This window comes from Ruditapes philippinarum, unplaced genomic scaffold (assembly GCF_026571515.1).
Source record: "Ruditapes philippinarum isolate M1 unplaced genomic scaffold, ASM2657151v2 ctg2198_1_1_1_1, whole genome shotgun sequence".
Lineage (NCBI taxonomy): Eukaryota > Metazoa > Mollusca > Bivalvia > Venerida > Veneridae > Ruditapes > Ruditapes philippinarum.
The window spans coordinates 227,830-255,701 of NW_026860985.1; the positions used below are offsets into that span (position 1 = coordinate 227,830).

A 27,872-nucleotide genomic window follows, 5' to 3' on the forward strand; every position below is an offset into this window, starting at 1 on the left:
CTGAATACGAAAACTCCTCTTGGTATGCACTATAAAATCCTGATGAATAAAACACCAGTCCATAAATCAAATAAAATACCAACATATGTGGAACAATTCTGTAAAATAACTTTCAATAAATTTGTGTAAAATAGAATTTTCAACATGTGATCTTCTTGTCAAACGAATACAGAATGAACCAAAAAGGCAGAAGCGCAAGAGACAAAAAAGTTTACCGCCAAAAATATAGGCGACCAATAGAAAGTTGTTTACTGCCTACGTAATGCATAAATTAAAATCCACCAATGAAAAAGAGTTTTTAAAAAGGTCAAATTCATTCAACCTTATAATTAAGATATTTTAGTTCAAAATAAACAAGATTAGAAAAAAAAACAACAATAGTTTATATGAGTTACAGCATGGCTTCCTAGAAAAGAGGTCCTGTCAAACCCAACATCTTACAATCTGTCAAACAAACAAAAACCCAAGTTGAAAATATACTCATTGACTTCTCAAATGTTTTATTTTGCACTTTTACAAAATATCTCATGAACAAACTCGATATAATTTAGTTCAGTTTACACAGAAAATAAATTACATGTGGTTAAAATTATTGCGATAGTGTAAATATCTGATGCCAATTTAAAAAAAAAAGAGATTTATTTGAATTTTGATGTAAACAAAAGTATAAAATACAAAGAAATAAAAAAAAAAATAACTAAAGAACGTACGAAATGGAAAAATGTTAATGTTATCAAAGAGGTAAAATATCTCTTGTAAAGTCTCTTTTGTTTCCTTTATTTGCACATTGCTTTGCAAATTTACCAATAGATCCATATAGATCTTTTTATTTTTTCATTTTTTTTAACATATGGATATTATATTACATGAATAACAAGACTAAACATACTGTATTTAGGTCAAATCAATGCGACTAGCACCTTTTGGTTGAAATGTCAAAGGATGGTCTTGATTTCGTTAAATCGTACCTACAAAGTATTTTCGATATGTGCTTATGATGGTGTGTTTTGAATTTCTGTTTAAAATGAATAGTTCCATACAACCTGTCGTCAAAATATGCGCGTACAGTTTCACTACAGTGATATTAACCGCGTGCCAGTTGTGTCTCGTGATATTTGTTATTCGTGACAATAAGAAGACCAAGCCGGTCAATCTGACATTCTAGAAAATATCTACAAAGAAACAAATTATTGTAAGTTTCTTAATTTTACTGGAAAGCAAATTTCCCGCTTTATTATTGAACAGTCTGCTTGAAAGATAAATACTTTATATTGTCAATGACATTAAATTTATATTGGTTGTTTGAATTGTTGAATTTGTTCCCAAGGCTGAGATTTATAAATGATTTAATTGAGGTTATGTAACATACATGTAAAATCTACAAACAATTAACATCAATTGAGTCAATACTTAATAGACACAACTCGTTATAATTAAATCTAGAAAATATTCATATTGTTGCAGATTAATTTGTTAATTTATACGTCTGTAATCATGAACAAAAATGCTTGGCAACATAATCTGATAATGTAGAAATTTTATGTCAGCATCTTTTCAGACTGACTCTGACTTTCACTTCTTTACATGAAGGCTATTGAAAAAATTAACACAGTTTTAAGAAAATAAACATTTATTAAAGTACATTGCTCAAGCTTATATTTTACTATTTTTCTGAGCTTTATCTGTCTGTATTTTTTTGTTTGACCTATACGTTTGTCAGTTTTGACCTTCAACTTCACTTGTTTTATGTCAAGGCAAAGCATTTTATTGTACTGTAAATGTAATTTAGTATTCAAGTGCAATTAATCGTATTCAAATAAAGTGTAGATCTATTCAAATGTGTTTTCTTTGTGGAGATAATTATTTAATTTATTTGAAAACAGAAATACATAAATACTGTAGTATTCTGTTTGAGTGCATCACTTCTTGGATGCTTTTTCCTTGTTTCTTGACCTTTCTTGTTTCATAGGCATGTCCTAAAAGTAACTGTATATTACTTATAGCAATGTTGGCTATGTAATAAAAATATCTTTTTTGCAAATCTATACTGTTTCTTAAGTTAATTTAGTTAACCATGAAGGTAATGTTAATATTTGTACAATAAACTATATCATAATGCATTAAGGATGGATAGCGAAAAAGAAAAAACAATGTAACACTGTTCTTTGTATGTATTAAATACATTTGAATTTTAAAATTTAATACTCTAACTTGAAAGTTTTTTTTTTTCAAAACAAAGACCAATGTCAGCATTGTAATTTGTTGTTTTCAAGATCACAAAAAAGAGGAAATGAAAGAACTGGGGCTATTAAAAGCTTGGTTCATTCATTCTTTGGTTCTAAGTATTTAGATATATTCATATGATCATGTTTACCTAATTCAAAATTCTATCTATTGATTCCTTATAAATCTAAATTAAATTTAGAAATATTATGCCACAGGCGCATCTTTTATTGCTTTGAATATTTGCCAACATAGCAGTAATTTGTGTAAAACAATAATGGGTTAAACTGACGATTGCTGTCTGGCCCTAATGCCCCTAAACCCTGTATTATCCCACATGAGCACAAGGCATGACATGCATTGTATTAACTATATAATTATAAAAAATGAAATAAAGAGAATATCATTTTGTGAAAGGCTAAAAAATTATACAGCACAAATTATGATGTGTTAATTATAGTGGTAAGTTTAAATTTCTAAACAGCAGATATTAATCATTTTGAATTTTTTTTTTATTATTACAGTCCACGAAAAAAAGAGATATTTTTGGAAGCCCTTTAGTCAGGTTCAGCAATGTATGTTCCTTCTGAGCTAAGCACTCTACCAACTGTGCTATTGCAGCAATTTTTAGCCAGCTTTTATTTTTATAGTTATTTATAAATCATGTTACCAATCTGAATGTAAATTTACCTAATTATTTGAATTTTTTATGACCTGTTCCATACTAAATAAATATGAAGAAACTTCTGTTTAACATAAATTGTACAATGGGCACATTTTCCAGTAAATATAATTGACAAAAACAAAAGAAATGTATCATTTTGATGTTCTTATAAAAATATGTTTGAAAAATTATGTTGATATATTTTTGAGTGACTTAGAATGAACATTTATGTGATGAACAATAATACTTTGTTCTAGAACGTTTTAGTATCTACAATATACAGGGAAAATATATATCTAAACATATATCTCACACTTGCTGAACACATTCTCACAACTTTCATGTATAGTTCTTTCTTCAGGTTTGTTGTTATGTGTGATACTAAATACTTTCAACATAATTAAAGCTGCATGCCTCCAGATGAGCCAAAATATTTCAAGAAAATTAAACTTGGAATAATTGTACTAAAATTTTAAGAAAAGTAAACATATTAAGGATTCAAGTGATAATTTATATCTTATGTGCAATTTATAATGACTGTTTTTTGCAGTATTTATCACCATATTTCATCTGTGTTACTAACGCAGTAGAGGCTATATTATTTTTGCATATTTTGACCTCTTTTTGGTAATTTACGTGGATTATAAGTGCCTATTGCAATGTGTTAATTATTTTCTTTATTCAGTTCACAATATTTAACTTTTAATAGATACATTTTCAAAATTTTCATGAAAATTAGGATGAATCTGGAGGCGTGCTGCTTTAATGTATATATATCAGATCTTCCATCATATACCTAAATTACCTAATCACTTAAAAAGTTAAATTGTCCACAAAAGTAAGCATGTTTTAGACCAATGAAGCATGTTGATCTCAGTGTAGACAAACTCTGCTTCTTTCTAACTTACATATGAGCCGCGTCACGACAAAACCAACATAATGGGTTTGCGACCAGCATGGATCCAGACCAGCCTGCGCATTCGCGCAGTCTGATCAGGATCCATGCTGTTCGCTATCAGTTTCTCTACTTGTTATAGGGTTTGTAAGCGAACAGCATGGATCCTGATCAGACTGCTCGGATGCGCAGGCTGGTCTGGATCCATGCTGGTCGCAAACCCATTATGTCGGTTTTGTCGTGACGCGGCTCATATATAATAAGCGATGCTCCGACTTGCCAATGAGTTATTTATCCTTTCATTTTCTATAATTAAAAAAATTGATTTTGGCCAAGCTGTTCCACTGTAGAAAGATTAATTTAACTTGTAAAGAAACCTGGTTAATACTCATCAGATATAATTAGGATGGAAACACCTTGCTCAATTGTATGTTTACCTTTTAGTTTATTATTGCAGGTTTTTTTTTTTCCTGCTTCCCCCCCCCCCTTTCTTTCCCAACTAAAATATGTTTTTGAGACTTTGAAATTGACAATGTGTCTTGTTAAATTGAAGTAACTCCAAAACCCAAAACACAAAATTTGAACTTGTAACTTAGATAAGCTGTGGAAATTAAAATAGAAAAATACTCCAAAGATAATGATTGTAGAAATATACTTAGAAATAAACTGAAAGTTGTATTTTTATGCTATTCTTAGCTTGATTTGAATGAAAATCATAACAATGCTTTTCAATTTTGGGTCATTTCTTAAAATAAAAAAAGTCATTCTAGAACTTAAAACAGAGTGAGTGCACAGGTTATTGGTCAAGACCTAAATCAAATGGAATATTAATGAGAAAAAAATCATTTCAAGTCTCATCATGTAAAAAAAATCCATCCCTGTTGAGTGCCTTTAACATGCTGGAAGCCCTGCCCTAGCTGTCAGTGATATAATCACCTGGCCTGAGCCTGTTACATTCATGCAACTTGACCAGGCACTGAAACTGTTGGAAGCACACTTTATATATATTTTTAAATTAAAATCCCTTTAACTTAGAATAGACTGTTTGAAAGGGTTAATATAAATGTTGACATTGTTATCGTAACCATGGTAACAGGAAAATCAATTGATGAGATAGCAGGTTACAATACTTTATCCCTAATAATGAAAGTTTTCTGAGGAAAATAAGCGGGAATTGAGTCACATTCTTGTTTGATTAATTTGCTTCGATGTGTTGGACTAATAGTAATAAAATCTTCTCTTTTTGAATATATATTATACATGTAAATGTATATTGTTATATTGGAAAAGTATTAGTGAAAGTAATTTCTTTAAAGTGTCTTTACAGGCACAAAAGTTTCAGAAGGCACTTAAATGTTTGCAATTAATTTTAAATATGATATTTTTTTGGACTACAATGTATATGTTGGATTAATTTTGTTAATGCATGTCATAATTTTTAGCGTGATAATTTCTGTACTTTTTTGTAAAGTAAACCAGTATTGATTTGATTGGATACTTTATGTGTTAAAATTTTTAAATTAATAGTATAAAATGTAATTGATTTAAAATGGAGATAAAAAAAAAGGGAATTTTATTTTGAAGTATACAGTCATGTACACCTTTGTCTTCTTAACTTTCAAGTGTTATTAGGGATGAGTAGGATGAACTACATAAAGGACACCACAATAATAAAGATTTGATAAACTTTATAGATTTAGAGCACAGTGATTGATAATGTCTTACTCTATTGTTAAGTTATTGAATTTCAGATAGCCTCTGGCTTAATAGAATACAAATGATAATTGGGAAAAGAAACACTAGTCTTGCTCGCTATTGCACAGAAATTAGGAACAATTAGGATTTCCCTTATATATTAAGGGTTTATAAATTTGTCACTCAATGACTTAAATACATCAGTGTTGGATTGATATGCCAGTCTAGATACTGGATCCTGTCTTGAGGTTGGTCCTGACCATACTGATTACTCATATTACAGGATGGAAGAAGGTCTTAAATGAGTGGTTGGTGTCAGACATACAGACAAGATCAAGTGTGGGCGAGGTGGGGTAAATTATTCAAATTGCAATTTGTGCCATCCAATTTGTGGAACAGACACTATTTTATTTACTCCCAGCAAAAGGATTGAATGGCCAATATCTTCTCATTTTGTTACTAACCCTGCAGATATTTTTTCCAGGATTTTGGGAACATGACCCATACCCTTGGCATTGGGAATTTCAGCGCTGTTTTGTTAAAAATTGGGAAAAATGCATGACTGAAATTTTGCAGTGATTAAATGAATGCAAACAATCCCTTTCTAGGATGGCATCTTCAAACATTTTAGCACTATTACAGTGAAGAAGCCCTTATATTTAAAGATGTTAGAATTCTATATTCAATATTTTTATTTTATAACTTTCAATTAGGAAAATCTTCCTGTAGATTGGGAAAATAATATACTGTTTTCAATTGGGAATATGACCCAATAACGGCTATAAAATAAGCCAAAAACATACCTTGGGCTGTTCTCTAAACTTTGGGTGGAGATTAGGGTCACAGGGGTCAATGTCAAACTCATGGTGACATGCATATTATCTATGGTTAGGATGGAACTAGAGGTGACTAGGGTCAAGGTCACTAGTGCTAAAATATATTTTTACACTTTTGCTCATGCATTGATTTTTGTTATTCTGAAATACATTGATAATAATGCAGATGTGGGGGAGTATTCATCACCTTTAGTGATATGTTAAGATTTAATTAATGTAACACCACAGAAACATTTAAAATACATTTAAAATATTTGCTTATGTTTTGTTTCTGGCTTTACATATCATGCATAAATTCTTGTGTCATGTTCTAAGAATTAAAGCACTTAAGACTGTGGAAAATCTGTCAATTTTCATTTATTCACATCCCTTGATATAAAAGAGCAAAATCTATAGTGCTTAAAAATCTATACCATAAAGATTATTGATTGGATGTTGTGAATTTATACTAATGGAATAAGTATTACAGCCCTCTATATTAATCTGTTTGATATTTGTTCATTAAATTCAATTTGTCAAGTTTGAATGTAAATTTAAAGTTACTTGCATTAGGTTGCCAAAGAGATACCATTTTTCAATTACAAGCTCATAGCAGGTGGGTTGTGTAACATAAAGCAAATATGAATATCATTATGACATGGGCGGGGATAATATGGTAATTACGATATCTTAATTTACATATACGAGTGCACATATGATTATTCTGATAATCCAGATCAGTCAATTGATGGGCAATGCTGTAATATTATATGCAATATATTGAAATTATCAGCAGTTAGTCATTTTGAATTCAATGTAACGCATGAAATTAACTGACTTTGCATCCCATGCATCTTAGCTCTGAATGCAGCATATATTTTGCTGACAAGTCAACCTTGACAGTATAAATTTATAATCTGGTTTACTTTTGAATAAAAGCAGAATCTTTCTAATAGTAAATGAGTTATATTGGATGTATAGAAGATATTTAGAAGAACTTGAATTAATGAATGTTACAATTATACAAGTTGGAAAAGACCTCAAGGGAAAAGTTGCAGAAAGATCTCTCTCTGTTGAAGTAAGTTGAAAATTCTTACACATTGTATTTGAAATTATGTGTATAATATGAAAATGAAAACGTGACATTCAAGTTGAAAGTTACAAAAAGTAAACCTCTAATGTCTATAAAAGAGAACGACCTTTTTATTAATGGAGCAATAAGTGTAACATCTTCTGATATTGACAGTAAAGGTGAAACCTTGTGATTTTTCCAATATTCAGTTCACTTGAATTATGCAAGCATTCAATTGAATTATGCTAGCTTTCACTTCAGTTATGCAAGCATTCAATTGAATTAATTGCTTTGTAGGTTCCACTTCAATTATGTAAGCAGAGTTTAGCAGACACTTGAATTTTAAAAGCATACTCTTGAATTTTGCACTCTTTCAATTATGCAAGCATACACTTATATTATGCAAGCATGAATTATGCTTGTATGAGTACACTTGAATTACCCAAGCATACAATGATTTAGTATTTTTAAGATGAAAAAAAACAACAAAAAAACTTGAGCCACAGTTAGACAAAGAATAGGAAGAGCAGTTGCACATGTACTTGCCCTGGTGTTGATATTGAATGATGTGTAAAATCCCTCTAAAAATACACCTCGGGGTAACAGTATTTTCCTAGGGATTATATTTTTTACTGTTACTCACAAACCTTTGTGTTATTTTTATGTTTTTTGTATATTTTTTCAGTGATTTACTAAATGTATGTAATAAACATGTAAACCCAAGTAGTACTTCATCTTTATTTAGTTTAAGAATGCATTATTAAATGAAAGATGGAATAAATTTATGGTAAAATTATTTCAGTCCTTAAGAGATATTGAATACAACTATGAAGTAAATTAATGCTTTTAACACAGAAATTTGATATTCTTTATTGAAAACTGGTGTATATACATATATGTTTTATTCATAATGTCATTTGTGTATATTTGGAATACTGGAGTTACATGTATATATTTATTTTATCGATAGTTTGAATTGTTTGTGTGTTATGTACACTGAATACACAAGATTTAAAGGCAACCTAATCTTTTTTGCACGCCTAAAATGAAAGAAAGATGAATTTAGTGACTTCTTTAACATTATTGTAAAAACAAGGTTATAAAGCTATTAGAAATATTAACTTGTAATTAGGTCATTACAAATTGTCTGGAGAGATGACATTTTAGAGTTTCCCTGGGTGAGTGAAAAACATTATGTACACAGTGGTCCAATTATTTTCTGAATGAAAAAATCCATTTTAGTCATTTTCACTACTTTATATACAATTTAAAGTGAGTTTGTGAACATATAATTCTGTCTGATGGTGCAATAATATTATTGCCATGCAACAATTGAATTTTTAAAAAGACGAGCGTTAAAACTGCATGTGGTGCTCTTGTATTTTGATATTGATTTGACATTAAAGTTTGAATGGACTTCCAAATTCAAAGCAATGTAAATCCATTACCAAAAATTGTCCGGTTAATTTATTAGTGGTTAAAAACTTAATTTTGTCTTTTACAGCTTAATGCTAATTTTATTAAGAATGTCTTAAGTGTCCTAAATACAAAAAACTGTTGTCAAGTCAACCAGTATATGTGATTTGAACTTAAAGTCTTCCTAAACAGATTAGCTGTGTCAAAAATAAGTGAAAATAATTGCTGACTTCATGAAAATGTGCTGCTATAAAATGTCAAGGCATATTAATTTTAAGTAGAACGTGCACATCATCACATTGATGAGGAAAATTTTAGATTTTAGGACATTCTTTAAATAGTTTTCACAAGTTATGTTTTTGATTTTTGGGTGTATTTTTATTCTTGTTTATTCATGTGGATGCATATAGTTTATGGAATGTACAAACATAACCTCAGATGCTGAAATTTTTTATTGTTATATACATGTACTTGTAATTAACTATCTGTATTATTTACACACACTGTTACAGAATAGTACATTTATTATATACTTATAAATGAAATATTGAGAAATATTGATGAAATAAAATGCGTATTTTCATTTTCCATATTTTCACTGTAAAAAATTATTTTTCACTGCGGTGAAACATATTTTCCGTATTTTCACTGGTGTCTTGCCGTACTACTTTTTTTTAAATTCTGCCAGTACACAAAATTTAAGGGAAAGTCTTTCAAATTTTATTGCAAAATAAAAGAGAAAAATGTATATAATAAACAGAAAATTCAAGTTTTTCTATAAATACATGATTTATTTTCATCTTGTGGCATGAAAATTACCATATTTCACTCGTGGCTACTGCCACTCATGAAATATTTATTTTCATACCACTCGATGAAAAGAAATCATGTATTTATAGAAAAAACTTGAATATCCTCTATGTATTTTGCTTTTACTTACGTTAGTAACAAATAGTGTCTTAAATTGAGGTCAGTACAAGTGTACCTGTAACTTTATAATCTTCAAGGACTGGGTGTAAGAAAATTGGCTGTATCATCAGTACATCGGTATATTTTTAAATTACTTCATTATATAATTTCTATAACGTCAAATAGCAAGAAGGCAAGTGCAGATAGATGATTTAATTTCGGAAAGTTTGTGTTATGTAAGTGTGATCATGTGGCGACTATAATTTAAACAGTGTCAGATGTTTTGTTAATCTCAAAATCTGAATTGATGTTTAGATGTCATGCCCTTTAGCTTTAAACTAAATTAAAGGTAAGGTAGGATTTTCAAATGTTCAGTATATTGAATTGATGTCACAGATAGATCATAATTATCCATACATATTTTTGTGCTAAAAAAGAATAATTGAATTGACAGAGACTGAAATAAATAAATGTGTTTATATTAATCATGGGGAAGAAAATGCAAACAATCCATTTAAAATATACATTATTAGGATATTTAATCTGTTATTTACATAATTTTTCATCTCAATATTTTTCAAGAAGATTGACAATTTATTCATTTAGAGTTATCATTGTTTTGCAATATGAATTTTGAGAAAATATAAGGAATTTATTGTTTCTAGAACCAAAGTAAAAAAAAAAAATCGAATGATCAATTGCCTTATTTAAATGCCAATTTACCCTAGACTTTTTATCTACCATTCAGCTTATTAAAGTCCTTTCTTTTATTTCATACAGAAATATTATAAAATGTAATTAAACAAAATCTTACCTATCTATGACACTTACAAAAAGGTTTTGGTGGGGTTGAATAACAGAAAGAGATATATAGTTGTTTTTAACCCACAGGGCTTCAATTTTCACTGTCATTATGATAACTTTATACATTAATCAGTGAATTCTAAAATTGTAAAACATTTTCTTTATTTTTTTCAGACAAACAAATCCACAAAAATGTCTCTCGGTGATTTAAAACTGACAAAGCCTGCGCCAGAATGGTCGGCACAAGCCCTCGTTAACGGAGAATTCAAGGAAATTTCTTTGGCCGACTACAGAGGGAAATACCTCGTCTTCTTTTTCTATCCCGCAGATTTGTGAGTATCTTTTGAGCTGTATTAATTTCAGTGAATAATTTGCATCATTATGTGACTATTGTAGATTGATAATGAAGTTTATTTAGAAAAATTTAGATTTTATTTGAGAGAATGATACTAATTTTATTCATCAATAGTAATTTAATGTCATCATAAACTTATACTTATATTGGAAAAAAAGGGCAAAAACTTATTATTTCCCTTTAAAAAAATAATTTTTTGACAAATTAAATGTTTTTTGTGAAAAATTTTGGGATTATACACATTATGTGCATGTTTTGTGCAGTAATGGGTTATCTCCTTTTATAATTCAATAGAAGTTAACCTGTTACTGCACTAAGCTGTCAATACATGTATATCATAAATTCATATACTTAAGTTTAATTGGTAAAATAGATTGTGAATACTCGAACTCCTAAAAAATAGCTTTTTGATTAAATGGATATTGTTTATTTGTTATTGATGAAATGTCAATCAAGTTTGGAGTTTTCTAAATATTTTAAATCACTGTACTAAGTTTCTTGGGAGCTCATACAATTAAATGTGTACTGACTGTGACTTGCGATGACAAGGGCCTGTAACTTTTGATCACTGTGAGTCTATCTTTCCTGGGAACCTATATACATGTATTTTAACTTGAACCTTTTTTGCCATAACAGGAAGTAGACTTGTTTATATACTGCTTTAAGTGCTTTAAATAAGTATCTCAATAAACAGGGAAGAGATCACTTTTATCTTGGAATATTTTGAGATGATGTCAGTATCACACAGAAAACATCAACTTTATTACACGACACCAGCACAATATAAACTTCATGCATAGATATAATAGATCGTACTGAACATATATGAGCCGTGTCATGACAAAACCAACATAATGGGTTTGCGACCAGCATGGATCCAGACCAGCCTGCGCATCCGCGCAGTCTGATCAGGATCCATGCTGTTCGCTATCAGTTTCTCCACTTGTTATAGGGTTTGTAAGCGAACAGCATGGATCCTGATCAGACTGCGCGGATGCGCAGGCTGGTCTGGATCCATGCTGGTCGCAAACCCATTATGTTGGTTTTGTCATGACACGGCTCATGTCATTTACATGCTACATGTATTTCAGATTGTCACATTCCTTTGATATACTAGATGTAAGGAAAGAAACATATCATAAAATCTCGTGTAACAGATTTGTTTCCTTTTTGCCTGAGCAATTTCTATTAGAATAATGTGCTGCAAATTGTATTTTTTACTGTATGTTAATGTAGAGATGCATGTAACAAAATCTTAATTATTATTTTCTTCAAACTCGTACATAGCCATGAAATACCAGATTTTTTTTCACCCAATGCACATGTATAAGAACATGATAGGTCAGCCTCTATAAACAAGTGGTTAAGGTCTCTGACTTTTGAATCATTTGCGCCACACAATTATGGGTTCAAATCCCTCCACTCCAGATCCTTTGGATATTCGCATGTGAGGAAGGTATTCAGCTTAAGCTTGCGGGTCAGTGGCTCTTCTCAGGTGCTAAATCCCAAACCTCGGTCATAATAAGCATTGTAGTGTAAGAAAATCGAGGTCTTCCTTCATCAGTACAGCTGGAGAGTCATCATATAACATTCTTAGTGTTGTTCTTTAGAACAAGGGTCCAATGGCTTACCTTTATAGAGAGACAATCAGATGTGTAATCTAGGGGTTGCTTGTTCAATCCTAGGGCCTTAGGCAAGGGGAAGTCAATCTAGGACATTGATTCTAATGTTCATTTTTCTGTCAATGCTTTAATTTAGAAATCATGCAGATCAGTCATTTGAAGAGAAGTTGGTAATAATTACTTTTCCCAAAAGCTACTTCGGTGCACTGACTGCCAAGATATGAGTCTCCAAAAATGTGTTGAATTCAGCTTGAAAACAGACAAACAAACTTAAAACAAAGAAATGACAAATGGTGCATCAATTGAAATTGGTATAAATACCTTCAATCTAGAGTGTAGTGCAATACTGATGTATACTGGTATTAATTTAGAGTCAGTTATGATACTTTAACACTAATGATTTTTTTTACACACATTTCTTTATCATATAGAGTGAACACCAATAATGGTGAAACAATTTTATCTTGATTATTTGCACTGTCATCAACAGACATAACTTTAACTGTGCAGTATTTTTATTGTCTTACAATATCATACTTCACTGCTTGTGACTGCAAAGTTTACACAGTAATAAAATCAGAAATCGGAAATCTTGATAAAAGTTAAAGGTGTATATCCCATTTAATACCAGGGATAATTGTTGTCACAGGTCTGTTTGAAGATAATTATTGAACAGGTTTAGAATAGATATCAAACAGTAGCCCCCGAGGAGTGGAAATTTTTTTTTACCTTGAGTGGGAGAAAATTCCCTTTTTTTTTTTGTCCCTTTTTTCCCTGGCTGTTTGTTTTATGAAATGTGATTCAAGGGAAAAATAATTTCACGGGCCCCAATTTTAAAAACTGGGAGAAAGTAACGTCATGTAACTGTATTAAAAGCTCTACCATTTATGGTTTTGAGTGAAGAGAGAGGTATCTAAATGAGGCTAATGATTCCTGAACTTGAACTTTTCAAAGTGAATAAAGCTATATATATATATATTGCCTATAGTTTACAAAATTATTGTTGAAATTTTTAATTACATGTATAATATCTCTAAAATACATTTATTTATTTATTAGTTTATTACAGTCTCATCAATGTACACAGTTAAAATACATATAATTTTTTTAATACAATATAAATGCACATTGCCAATCTATAAGATTTACAAGAGACTAAATGTTGACTTACTATTTACATATAAAATTCTAAAAATCTAAAATACCCTTGCTAATTTAAACCAGAGTTGTGAAGAACATATGATAAATGAATTTACTGATGTAATTTAAAATATTAAGGTAGCAAGGAACTTCCAAAAATTCTATATAGAAATTATGTTGTGGTTAGATTTAATCAAAATCCGGTTTAGAAGATTATTAGCAAAGGTATTTTCTAAATAGTACATGTATATCTAAGAACACATAAAAGTTATTTAAAATAATGTCAGTTGTATAAAATTAGTTTTCTTCTATTCAATATGTTAAAACAGGTTTTGGCAGTTAAAAATACAATGTCTGCATTGGAGAGAACATATCCTACTTTATCAATGTCTGAGAGGGCATCAAAACCATCGTTTAGCATTTGTGCTTCTCGAATCAAGTCGTTACGAATGGAATCATATAGAGGGCAATATAATAATACATGCTTTTCATCCTCTACAATAGTTTGACAGTGGGAACACAATCGTTGTTCCACTGGCAAACCATTGTAGCATTGTACATGTAATAAGGAAACATTTGAGGGACTGTTACATGCACAAACTTATTGCTAAAGGTTTAATTCCTTTAAATAGCAGTATAATATTTTGTTCGATTATGGATACAACAAAAGTTTACTGTCATAATAAATTTTGTAAAAAATATTATTATGCCCCCGCCATGTAATGGCCGGGGCATATAGTGTTACGCCCTGTTCCGTCATTCCGTCCTTCCGTCCTTCCGTCCTTCCGTCCTTCCATCCTTCCGTCCTTCCGTCCTTCCGTCATTCTGTCATTCCGTCATCATCAGTTTCCGTTCATTATCTTAAGAACGGTTGGGCACATTCAACTCAAATTTGACATATGGATATGTCATGAGAAAATACAGGTCAAGTTCGAATTTGGTCATGGTTCGATGATTTTTGGCAGAGTTATGCCCCTTTTACTTTGAAAATAATATGAAATTTCAGTTTCCGTTCATTATCTCAAGAACGGTTGGACACATTCAACTCAAACTTGACATATGGGTATGTTATGAGAAAATATAGGTCAAGTTCGAATTTGGTTATGGTTCAATGATTTTTGGCAGAGTTTTATGCCCCTTTTACTTTGAAAATAATATGAAATTTTCAGTTTCCGTTCATTATCTCCCCAACGGTACAACACAATCAACTCAAAACTTGACATATGGATATGTCATGAGAAAATACAGGTCAAGTTCGAATCTGGTCATGGTTCGATGATTTTTGGCAGAGTTATGCCCCTTTCACTTTGAAAATAATATTAAATTTTCAGTTTCCGTTCATTATCTCCCTCAAGGTACAACACATTCAACTCAAACTTGACATATAGATGCGTCAAAGGAATGCGCAGGTCAAGTTCAAATTTGGTCGTGGTTCGATGATTTTTTGGCAGAGTTTATGCCCCTTTTACTTTGAAAATAATATGAAATTTTCAGTTTCCGTTCATTATCTCCCTCAAGGTACAACACATTCAACTCAAACGTGACATATGGATGCGTCAATGGAATGCGCAGGTCAAGTTCAAATTTGGTCATGGTTCAATGATTTTTGGTAGAGTTATGCCCCTTTCACTTTGAAAGTAATATGAAATTTTCAGTTTCTGTTTATTATCTCCCCAATGGTACAACACATTCAACTCAAATTTGACATATGGATATGTTTTTGGAATGCCCAGGTCAAGTTCAAATTTGGTCATGGTTCAATGATTTTTGGCAGAGTAATGCCCTTTCACTTTGAAAATAATATGAAATTTACAGTTTCTGTTCATTATCTACCTAACAGTGTTACATATTCAATTTTAATTTGACATATGGATATGTCAAAGGAATGGGCAGGTCAAGTTGGAATTTGGTCATGGTTTGATGGTTTTTTGGCAGAGTTATGTCCCTTTCACTTTGAAAATAATATAGATACATCTAACTTCTAAGGAATAAGCAGTTTAAGTTTGAATTTGGTTGTGGTTCAATGAATATAGACAAACTTATCTTTCCTGAATGTTGGAAAAATTTTGAACTTTCAGTTCCAGCACTCATTCTTTTAGCCATTATTTTGGCTACAAATATGCAATATGCTCTTTCTAAAGGTTAAGACTGAATAATTTCAGTGCCTTGAACGTTGTATGGAAATGGTTTGTGTTAACATTGAAAAGTTTTAAGGGCTTTGAACTTAAAATGAAAAAAAAAAATTAATGCACCATCTGAAATTTTGGCTGCATGCGGGGGCATCCGTGGCATGATGACACATTTCTAGTTTTTAGAAGATACTGTTTATAATTAATGAGGGGTTGTAAGAACTTTGGAGTTTGTGCTGAAAGGGGGATAGCTTCTGGCAAAAAGGGGATGGTTTCTTGGTATTTAGTGTCAGCAACTATTTTGGGGGGTCAAATTTAGAGGCAGTCCATTGAGTTCCAAAAGCCTAAAAATATTTTAAAATTTATTTTACGTAGGTCAGCTTTGGCACAGAAAGATATGCAAAGATGATGAAGAAATTAAAGATATAAGTCCAATTTGAGTGAAAAGAGTTGCAAGGCTTTTCAATTTTTGAATGCCTGGCCTTTTCTTGTTTACCATATTTTTTGGGTCATTTTTCACAATTTGAATAATAATTCAGTCTGGAAATACAGTGTGAGTGAACAATCTGAAATTTTGCACACAAGTTATTGGTTCAGATCAACACTAAAATGGAACAATAATCTAACTTTAATGTTGAATTAAACAGAAGTGTAGTTTACTGTAGTTTTGAGATTGGAAAGAAATTTACAACAATATTTTCAGAAAAATATAACATACTAATGAATAATATTTGAATTTTCAGCACATTTATCTGCCCGACTGAGATTATTTCATTCAGTGACCGTGTAGAGGAGTTTAGAAAAATCAACTGTGAGGTGGTGGGTTGCTCCACTGACAGCCACTTCTCTCATCTTGCCTGGTAAGTTAACACATTTTTCCGAGGGCATCCTCCCATCTTGCCTGGTAAGTTAACACATTTTTCCGAGGGCATCCTCCCATCTTGCCTGGTAAGTTAACACATTTTTCCGAGGGCATCCTCCCATCTTGCCTGGTAAGTTAATACATTTTTCCGAGGGCGTCCTCCCATCTTGCCTGGTAAGTTAATACATTTTTCCGAGGGCATCCTCCCATCTTGCCTGGTAAGTTAATACATTTTTCCGAGGGCATCCTCCCATCTTGCTTGGTAATTTAATACATTTTCCGAGGGCATCCTCCCAATCTTGCTTAGTAAGTTAATACATTATTCTCAGGGCGTCCTCCCATCTTGCTTGGTAAGTTAATACATTATTCTCAGGGCGTCCTCCCAACTTGCCTGGTAAGTTAATACATTTTTCCGAGGGCGTCCTCCCATCTTGCCTGGTAAGTTAATACATTTTTCCGAGGGCATCCTCCCATCTTGCCTTGGTAAGTTAATACATTATTCTCAGGGCGTCCTCCCATCTTGCTTGGTAAGTTAATACATTTTTCCCAGGGCGTCCTCCCATCTTGCTTGGTAAGTTAATACATTTTTCCCAGGGCGTCCTCCCATCTTGCTTGGTAAGTTAATACATTATTCTCAGGGCGTCCTCCCATCTTGCTTGGTAAGTTAATACATTATTCTCAGGGCGTCCTCCCATCTTGCTTGGTAAGTTAATACATTATTCTCAGGGCGTCCTCCCAACTTGCCTGGTAAGTTAATACATTATTCTCAGGGCATCCTTCCATCTTGCTTGGTAAGTTAATACATTATTCTCAGGGCGTCCTCCCATCTTGCTTGGTAAGTTAATACATTATTCTCAGGGCGTCCTCCCAACTTGCCTGGTAAGTTAATACATTATTCTCAGGGCGTCCTCCCAACTTGCCTGGTAAGTTAATACATTATTCTGAGTGCAAACAAAAGAACATTAAATTTTGTTGGGGACGGGTAACAGTAAAGAAATTAATAGTTAGTACATTTTCGCAGATTAATATCAATTTATTTGTAACAAGTTAGATTTCAAAAAATATGGTTACCCTCTATAATATCTCTCTTGTCTGTGGCACATCAGTAAACATTCTGTCATTTCAAAAGTACTTTTTAACCCTAACCTGTCTTATCATGAACACAATATTGCACTTTCAGTTTACATTAAATATTACTCTCATGAACAGACCATCAAGCCAAGTCTGCAATTATTATTCATATTATTATTTTTCATTGCTTCAGGAAGATCACCCACACCTTTTTCCAGATTTTTGTTGTACTTTTGAATATCAATTTTCAGTTTGCTTATACCCCGGTCACATATTCACGGAATACGCCCATGGAAGAGCCACGGATTTATTCCGGCACTGTCCATAGCTACCCGTACTGGTCAGTAGCTCTCCGTATTGTAACCGTAATCAATCGTAGTAGTCCTTGTATATCCGTAGCGATCCTTGACAATTTTTGAACATGCACAAAAATTTGCTAAGGAAAAATCAACCGTAGCGTATCCGTCCATGTTAATCCGTACTGATAGGCACTGGTCCGTACGAAAACCGTACTAGTCCGTACTGATTCGTAGTCCACCAACTTGTCAAGGATTTCCACGGTTTTGTACGGAGAACTACGTATTTGTACGGTTACCCTACGTATAAGCTACGGTTTTAATACGGATTAATACGTCATTGTCACGGAAAGCCACTATCGTTATACGTTGTACTACGGAGAGGCAAGGATTAGCACGGTCTTATACGGTTTATTGCGTTGCAACACGAAACGGTACGGAATGGTACGGTTCACCACTGTTTAGTACAGATGAATTAAGTATCATGTACTTTTTCAAGGGTATAAATACTACCTTCTTGTTAAAAAACAGACATATTTGCCGAAACATTTAATAAATGTTAATTGCCATTTACTGGCTGCAATTTATATCGAAATGGCTCAGAATGCGGAGGCAGTGGTCGAGCTGCTTGAAGACATACATAGAAGTAAATTTATATTAATATCGTACTACAATTCATAAGTAATAGAATAACATTTAATGTTACATATTTTACAAACATTGGATCGTGAAATAAGAGTAAATATGTACATAAAACGAAGTGTCTCATAAGCCTCGGAGGCTGGCCCTTGAGTGATAATAAGATTAATTAACAAGCTTTTTACATATTTTTAAAACATAAACATCACGATAATTAATGTAATTGTAAGATGAACAGCAAATCTTAAAATTAAAAGAGAAGCAGTATTGATAAACATTTTTCATTAATGATTACTAGTCCATATAATCAGGTAAGAGAAGACAGACGAGATGGTGGACCAGAGATGGTATTTTACGAAGACCGCTTCAAGTTAAGTATGAGGCTCTCATGGCCGAACTTGTTGAGGATCCAGCGTCCATCAAGAAATTCACTTTAATCGGACCTGATGTGTCTCGGGGGTCGGATGTGATTAGGCCGAGTCCTCTCCGCCAAAATCATTGAACTCTGCAATTCGTTTTCTAGGTGTTCTTTTCTTTTAAGGCATTTTGAAAATGAGCAAGCAAGAGGTTGTGGACGGATGTATTAGGTCCGTATAGATCCGTGGCAATTCGTTCTTCTCCGTATCAATACGTTCTTCTCCGTATCAGACCGTACTTATTCGTACTAACCCGTGCTTATACCGTAGCAGACCGTAGTGTATCCGTAGTGCGTCCGTCCTGATTCGTGTCGCTTCGTATCAAACCGTGTCAGTCCGTAACAATCCGTGTCTCTCCGGGGGCTTTTGGTGGTAAATCCGTCAGACTCCGTACTCATACCGTTGTGTGTCCGTACTGGAACCGTAGCAGACTACGAAATTTCACATTTCCGTAGTAATCCGTGAACGATTAGACCGTAGCGCTTCCGTGGCATTATCCGTGAATATGTGACCGGGGCATTACCTGCTGAATTTTTATAATCATTTGGCATAGAATGTGGATATAACCATTTAGTCATTGAGCAATTGAATTTTTTTTTCAGGAATTTTGGTATACATTTGTATTTAAGTTGTATAATTATGTCACTATGACCATGATTGTTTTACAGGGTGAACACACCAAGGAAGCAGGGTGGTCTAGGCAGCATGAATATACCTCTTGTAGCAGATAAGACTTACAGTATTTCCAAATCTTACGGTGTGTTTAAGGAAGATGAGGGGATAGCTTTCAGGTAAATCTAGTCTTACATATAACTGGGTTTTATTTTCTGTACGACAGTGTATTCTATGTAATGCAGTGTTTTTAGTATTTTTGTTTGTCTTCTATGGGGGCAGTAATGGCCAAAAGGTATATTTTCACCTCTACATTTGACAACTTTTTCATTTAAAAGCAAATATTGAATTGAAACATCAAGTAGCTACATTTTTTACTCTAGATTACTAATTAGTTAAACCAATCCCCCTGGGACTTATTTTGTTGACATGGAAAACATACATGATTAAAGGAAAAAAGATGGCTTAATGATTAAAGTGTAAGCATCTCCATGTAGATATTGGGAGTTCTATCTGTGTTCATTACCTCAATTAATTTAAAGGAGATTTTATTTTAGCAAATTATAAAGGTGCTGCAATAAATTTTTCATATACTTTAAGGCAATGAATTAGTAGTTTATGAGGAGCTTTTAATTTGCAAAGTATGGAAATTAGTGGAATACAAATAAAACTGAAACAATGACCTTTTTCCAAAACAAAGTGTATACATACATTTATAACAATGCAAATAAATGTCTGAAACTCTGATTGGCTTCAACACTTTGTATACTTTGCCGTATAAACTGTGAAGAACCGAATCACCCACAAGTAACAATGTATTCATATGCCATAGACAGTTTAAATTGAGCATGAAATTTATTATTGTGTTTCGTTCTAAAAGGCATACTTCTCAATTAAAATATCATTTCTTCAAAATAGATAGTCAAAAGTTACATCCCTATGTTGACTTTATATTTGAATTACTTTTTAATGAGCAACATAAGTATAGCAGTTAAACATCTTACATTATCTTATTGAAGTGTGCCATTTTCCTGTGCTTCTTTGAAAAGTTGGTTTTCCTATGAACTTACTGTTAATAACAATTTGCACTATTATTAATTCTTTATACAAGTTGCTGACAGGATGATTATACCGGAGAATATAGCCTTGCTGATATAAATATAACCTTCAGTTAATGCCTAGGCTCATATTTTACTCATGCAGGATTACAGGAGAATATAGCCTTGCTGATATAAATATAACCCTCTGCAAGCACCTTGGGCTTGATCCGGTCATCAATTATGATCTTGACCCTGTCAACAACTTGTATAACCAATAGTATTATCAACACAGAATGATTGAACTTCCCTATACATTTACAAGGGAAATTAACAAACAAAATATTTACTCAGCTGCCTTGCTGATCTACTCAGTAGAATAATAGAAACTAGTAGTAATTTAATTGATGAATTTACTTACGCTTAGACTGTTTGTTTTATTAGCTCGACTATTCGAAGAATATGAGAGCTATTGTAGTCGCCCCCGCGTCCGCGTCGGCGTCTGCGTTGGTTAAAGTTTTTTGTAAAGTCAAATATCTCAATTATTACTTGAGATATTCAATTGAAACTTACAATAGTTATTTATAGTAACAAGGTACATCAGCTTGACAAGTTGGATAACTCTGCCTACAATATTGACAGAATTATGCCCCTTTTTAACTTAGAAATTTTGGTTAAAGTTTTTTGTAAAGTCAAATATCTCAATTATTGCTTGAGATATTCAATTTAAACTTACCATATTTATTTAGAGTAACAAGGTACATCAGATTGACAAGTTGGATAACTCTGCCTACCATATTGACAGAATTATGCCCCTTTTTAACTTAGAAATTTTGGTTAAAGTTTTTTGTAAAGTCAAATATCTCAATTATTGCTTGAGATATTCAATTGAAACTAACAATACTTATTTATAGTAACAAGGTACATCAGATTGACAAGTTGGATAACTCTGCCTACAATATTGACAGAATTATGCCCCTTTTTAACTTAGAAATTTTGGTTAAAGTTTTTTGTAAAGTCAAATATCTCAATTATTGCTTGAGATATTCAATTGAAACTAACAATACTTATTTATAGTAACAATGTACATCAGATTGACAAGTTGGATAACTCTGCCTACCATATTGACAGAATTATGCCCCTTTGGAACTTCGAAATTTTGGTTAAAGTTTTTTTGTAAAGTCAAATATCTCAATTATTGCTCGAGATATTCAATTGAAATTTAAAATTCTTATTTATAATAACAATGTACATCAGTTTGCAAAATTGCATGAGTCTGTCTGCAATATTTGCAGAATTATTTGCCCCTTTGAAACTTAGAAATTTTGGTTAAAGGTTAAAAATCTTCAAAGATATTTACTTGAAATTTTACACATGCATTTAGGGTCATAATTGGAGGGGCATAATTGTATGTCACTGACCAAGTTCCATAACTCTATCTTGCATTAAGGCTGATTCATATCCCCTTTTCTACTTAGTCTCTTGGTTAATGTTTACTTGCAAGTTTTACATATCTCAATAACCATTAAAGATATTTATTGAAAACTTCACATATGCATTTAGGGTCATAATTGTAGGTCACTGACAAAGATCCATAATTCTATCTTGCATTTAGGCTGATTTTTCTCCCCTTTTTCAACTTAGAAATTCATGGTAAAGTTTTGCTTGTAAGCTGTTATCTCAATAACTACTGAAGGGTTTGTGCCTTTTTTGGGACAATTTTATGCATTCATAATAATAAAGCAGTGATTTACTTGATAAAACATCTTAATAACAAGCTTTTTACCTTTTCTGTCAAATTTATGTATTCATAGGTAATTAGTATTATTATACTCAATAAAAAACCCTTGTGACATTACCTTCCAAATAGTCAAGCCAATTCTGTATAATTAGACTCTCTCTATGACCTATAACATGAATTTATAAAAAAAATTAGCCCTTTTGTGAACTTAAAAAATTTAACATTATCAAGGCTCTTTTACTATCAAGCACTTAGAATAGTCGAGCGTGCTGTCCTACAGACAGCTCTTGTTATACATTCAGTAATTGTTTCATGAATACATTGAGAATGATTGACTTAATGTTATTCTGTAGACAGGAACAATTGTTTTATTTCCTTAACAGTAAAATAGCTATCCAGCTATCATATGCGACTTTGGATCTTTTAATGTGAGAAAACTGTCCAGCCAGGATATGGATTGTTGGTTGGTCTACTTAGGTGCCTGCCAATGCCCGAAGTAATGCACAGAGGTGGACCTTAGGTTTTCCCTCACCAGTAAAGCTTAAAAGTTTACTAAAGTTATGATCTTGAATTAAAATCGTTTTGCATAATAATTCCATACACAGAGGACTAGTAAAAATAATTTGAGCCACATCACAAGTGCGTTTGCGACCAGCATGGATCCAGACCAGCCTGTGCATCCGCGCAGTCTGATCAGGATCCATGCTGTGCGCTATCTGAGTTTCTCTACTTGTAATAGGAATGGTAAGCGGACAACATGGATCCTGATCAGACTGTGCGGATGTGCAGGCTGGTCTGGATCCATGCTGGTCGCAAACCCACTATGTTGGTTTTGTCATGACGCGGCTCATTTATACATTACTTTATTGCACATTTTTTTCATCCACAGAGGTTTGTTTATCATTGACGACAAGGGTAATCTACGTCAAATAACAATCAACGATCTTCCTGTTGGTAGAAACGTTGACGAGGTGCTCCGTCTTGTTCAAGGATTCCAGTTCACTGACAAACATGGAGAAGGTAATGTACCATATGATCCATTATCAGCTCAACTATTCTAAAAAAGGGAGATCTTATTTTACTCAACTTGGCATCAGTGTCAGTGTCACACTTTTGTTAAGTTTTTGCGTGCAAGTTGGTATCTCAAAAACTGCTGGAGGGAATCCGTGGAAACTTCACACTCTTATTTGATAGTATAATTGGAGTTCACTGCCCAAGACCTATAACTCTTACATGACTTACTATTTCCATTCTAATCAGGTAAAAAAAAAAGAGAATTGATAAAAATAAATATGTTGAACTACATGGAGCGTTGAAGTAATTTTCTTAACATCATTTGGTTTATTGACGTCATAAGACGTGTTGGCATTCCTTTTTAATGCTGTGCATGTATCATGTAATAATGCACTTGATTGTCCTATCTGATAGATAATGAAATGGTGTGAAGCGTGTTATAATTAAAGTTTTAAAATGATTTTTAGGTTTTTTAAACTTTGTGTGGGCATTATCTTTTGCCAAAAAAGTAATAGAAAGAGCATCAAAACACGAGGCTTTCTGATTTGTATGAGAGGGGAGTAGCGCCCCAGTATTATCAGATTGCAGAGTGTTTTGATGTTCTTTCTCTTTTGTATCATAGTCAAACATAAAAACACGATCCCTGTTGTCACATTATGAAACCCCAGAAAAAAGTAACAAATGAATATTTCTGTGGCTTTCCCTTTCTCTGCTGTCACTATAAGTATACCCCAGAAAATACGAGCCAATCAATGGGCATGCTTTTGAGTGCAGGTAACTTATTATAAATACCTGCACTCCAGTTAACGCGCTGTGCATGTATATATGTAAATGATTTAATTCTGACAAAAGGTCCCAAAACTATGATACAATTACATTTACTGACTGTGAGTCTAAAATAATTATCCATTTATATGTTTTTCTTTATTTATTCACAGTATGCCCTGCCAACTGGAAACCTGGTGCAGACACTATGAAGGCTGACGTCAAAGGATCCAAAACCTATTTCAGCAAACATAACTGAACACAGACAACTCTTGTCAAAACTTTTTATTGTACAAATGTGGATTTACCTCCCTTGGACTAATTTTAGATTAGTGATCTAGCGTAACAAAAGTGCTTTCTTTGAAGATGATACAATCATAATACATGATTCAAGCTAGTTCTTAGTAAATGTTTAATACTCTTACAAAAATATTTCACTTTACTTCCATTTTATATCTTCCCTCCACATGATTTTGTTTTGTTTTGTATTTTGTGAAAACCGCTATGTGCTTAAACTTTTTGCTTTGAAATATTTGAAATCTGTTTATCAGCTTGCCTTGTGCCAAAGATGTCCTGTTTGGTTTAAAAATTTAAACATATATCATAGATTCGTGGAAAATAATTGTTGATCAATGTGAGATTTAATGTAACTTTAGCTTATTGATATCATACATGAACTTAGCAAAATGATCAAAATTTCCTAAAGTGGAAACATTAATTGGATTCAGTAAATAGAAATTTCTAAGCAGCTGCTTTTATTGTGTGAATATCTGATGTCCATTTAGGATTTTTGGTCTTTCAATGGAGATAAATTATTCAAAGTTGTCATAAAGAATGTATCAGTTATTTTTACTTGTCTGACTCTTCATCTAGGCTTATCAGAACTATTCAACTTTGAATACTGTTATTTCAAACTTCTGATTACATGTTTATGTCAATTGATTTTAGAGGACAAAATCTCACAATTTTTATTTTTTGATGTTTTTCATTGATCAATCAACCAGATGGCACAGCTAAATGCATACTTTATGCTTTTTGAATCAAAAGTATGTAATGCTTAAAAGTTTGGTTGCAAATAAACAATTTACTATTTGAAAATTTCAGTTATTGCTTCACGTATTATTTGCAAAATTATTTTGTATTTTGATTTTAAGGGAAGTTTTATTTTAAGAATGTTTATTGTTTTGCGGTTATGTAGATTGACTTGTTTCAGTTAGGTTAGCTCAAAACTTTTTATAAGTATACATATAACTTTGATTGGCTGTTAAAGTGATTCCCACATTTCCACATAACAGAAGCCTAAAACCACACACAGACAAGTTTCTTTTGAAGCTTATAGGTTTTAAGAATGACACTTGAGCTAAAGATAGAAGTTTATACTTAAATAATGTGATTATAAATTTCCAGAACTTAACATTATACATAGATATATTCCTCCACTAGCAGCTATGTATCCCAAAGCAAAATTATTTTTATGACCATTCTGAGTTATACTGTTAATTGTCTCATTTTAGTCTCGGATATATTTGAACAAAATGGTGTATTAAAGATTGTACTGATTATTATGTTTACATGTTAAGGTAAAAAATCATGTATGTAAAGTATTATTAATTGTCTTTCATTATCAACCATCCTGAATATGGAGATAACCAAAACACTTGCACTTCAACTGCCAAAATGCATTTGAGCACAGTTTAGTTTTTTATCTGTAGATCTTTATTTACAAACTTATAAACAACATTTCCGTAGTCTCTTGTTCACTTATGCTAATAAAGATTGATTTGAAATTTCAGTTGGAAGCTACAAATATAACACAAAGATACCTCCTTTACAGTATAAAGATTATATACGCAACTGTGTTCTGTCTATCACGTGCAGTAGCTACCCACTTAAAGTGTGTATTTTGTATATTTTTTTAGAGAAAAAAAATATGTTTTGAACAAGTGTCATCAAGTGATGTGTAGATATTTAATATCTTTAAATAACCCTTTAATGTACATTAAATGTTCTGTAACGACAAATTCTATGGTTGATACCAAAATTGTTTTATGTAATAATTTGCAATGCCTTTGATATTTAGGAAAATTGATACTGATATTTCGTAGTGATTCTTTTGTATGGAGTTGCTTATGTTTATGATAATACATTGATTCAACTGATGAATTAATCCTATGATAATTTAAGCTAATAAGTAAAACTTCTTTCGTTAGCAATAAACTGGTATACATTTGTTATATGCTAATGTTAAATAATAAACAAAACTTGTTGATACATGAAACATGATAGAATACTGCCAGTAAGGAATCGCATTGTAGACAAAGAAATAAATGTTGTTTATAAATTGGCATGTGTTTTATAATTACATTTTCTGGTTTTAAGTTCCCCTTACCCAGCATACAGACTATAATCATCGAAATTGTGTATTCACTATTGTTAGCTCTTGTAACTTCCAGCTCCAAACCTATGGCTTAGGAAACTAGATGTTTATAAGATTTGTCACAGTAAACTTCTAATAAAATTATTAATATTAGTTCATTTTCCATGGTTAACATTCATGTTTTGGTAATGATAACCTCGCTGTATCGATTTCAGGACTTTACACCTCCTGGACGTTTCACCTTTGGTCTTTACACCTCCTGGACGTTTCACCTTTGGTCTTTACACCTCCTATTATCACTTACCTGAATTACATATATGTGTTGCCAAGAATTACATCCATCACAGGAAACTGCTAAATCATCATCAAACACAAATTCAGAGCAAGAAGCACAAAGATACACAGAATCAGACATTGTGAAAGTATACATTAATATGAAAATTGACAAAAAATTGTGTGTTTTAAAGGCATTAATTTTGCTTGTTACTCATTTGTAAAGGTGCTAATTTATATCAAATATGCAGTTGTTTTTTTGCAATTGTTGGCCTTTGATTTTCTTTAATATATTCTATTTAAAAAAGGTACTTTAATCTGACAAATCAATTAAATTGTCACAAATTTGTTACAGAGAACTATAAGTTACACACTTCTAAAGGTGCTAATTTAGTAATTAATAAACCAGTGTTTATAATGCTTTATTTAAAATTCTTTCACACTTCTAATTGTTCTTATCTATTATATTAGCCCAACAACTGTTATATAAAAACATATTTTAATTAATTAATATTTTTTATGGTATTTAATTTTTGGATAACAAAAAAAACATGAAATAATATATACATGTAGACTTTCAGAACTCATATTTATAATTATTTTTCCAGGGAAATTTCACTATATTTATGTCAAAAAAATCTTCTTTATATCATGAATGTAATTGTTTGCAAGTATGTGTTATATTATATAAAATATTATAACCCATAATGGTATTTATTTCATATATTTATCAAATTTAAAAAGTGGAGGTGAAAAGACCAGGGTTTTGAGGGTGAAACGTCCAGGGGTGAAACATCCAGGAGGTGTAAAGTCCAAACACCGCTGTATCATGACGAATCTCACTAAATTTATTTTCAAGGAAATTTTGTCAAATTAACTTGATCCGTAGAAAATCTTTGAAATGTAAAATGCTATTCGTAAACTATGGAACGTCCACAGCTTGCTTAAGTCTCGCCCTGCTTCGCCGTCAATTGTGGAAGTAGTTGAACTGATGTATTTACTATGTGTCATGGTTAGTGAGAAAAATAAT

The 27,872-nt window shown here is 32.0% G+C and overlaps 1 protein-coding gene across 3 annotated transcripts; it reads left to right on the forward strand.

The window, feature by feature from the left end:
• Nucleotides 1–1,043: 1,043 nt before the first annotated feature.
• Nucleotides 1,044–26,536, forward strand: LOC132714136 (peroxiredoxin-2-like). 3 transcript variants are annotated; one of them, XM_060696913.1, is made up of 6 exons: nt 1,044–1,192; nt 10,668–10,825; nt 16,483–16,599; nt 19,692–19,814; nt 23,303–23,433; nt 24,366–26,536. In XM_060696913.1, exons 2-6 carry the CDS (start codon nt 10,686–10,688, stop codon nt 24,449–24,451), a joined length of 597 nt encoding a protein of 198 aa, XP_060552896.1. In that variant the 5' UTR covers nt 1,044–1,192; nt 10,668–10,685; the 3' UTR covers nt 24,452–26,536. The 3 variants fall into 3 exon arrangements, with proteins under 3 accessions (XP_060552896.1, XP_060552895.1, XP_060552897.1); XM_060696912.1 differs by lacking the exon at nt 1,044–1,192 and adding an exon at nt 7,245–7,370; XM_060696914.1 differs by lacking the exon at nt 1,044–1,192 and adding an exon at nt 9,801–9,925.
• The last annotated feature ends 1,336 nt before the right edge of the window (nt 26,537–27,872 follow it).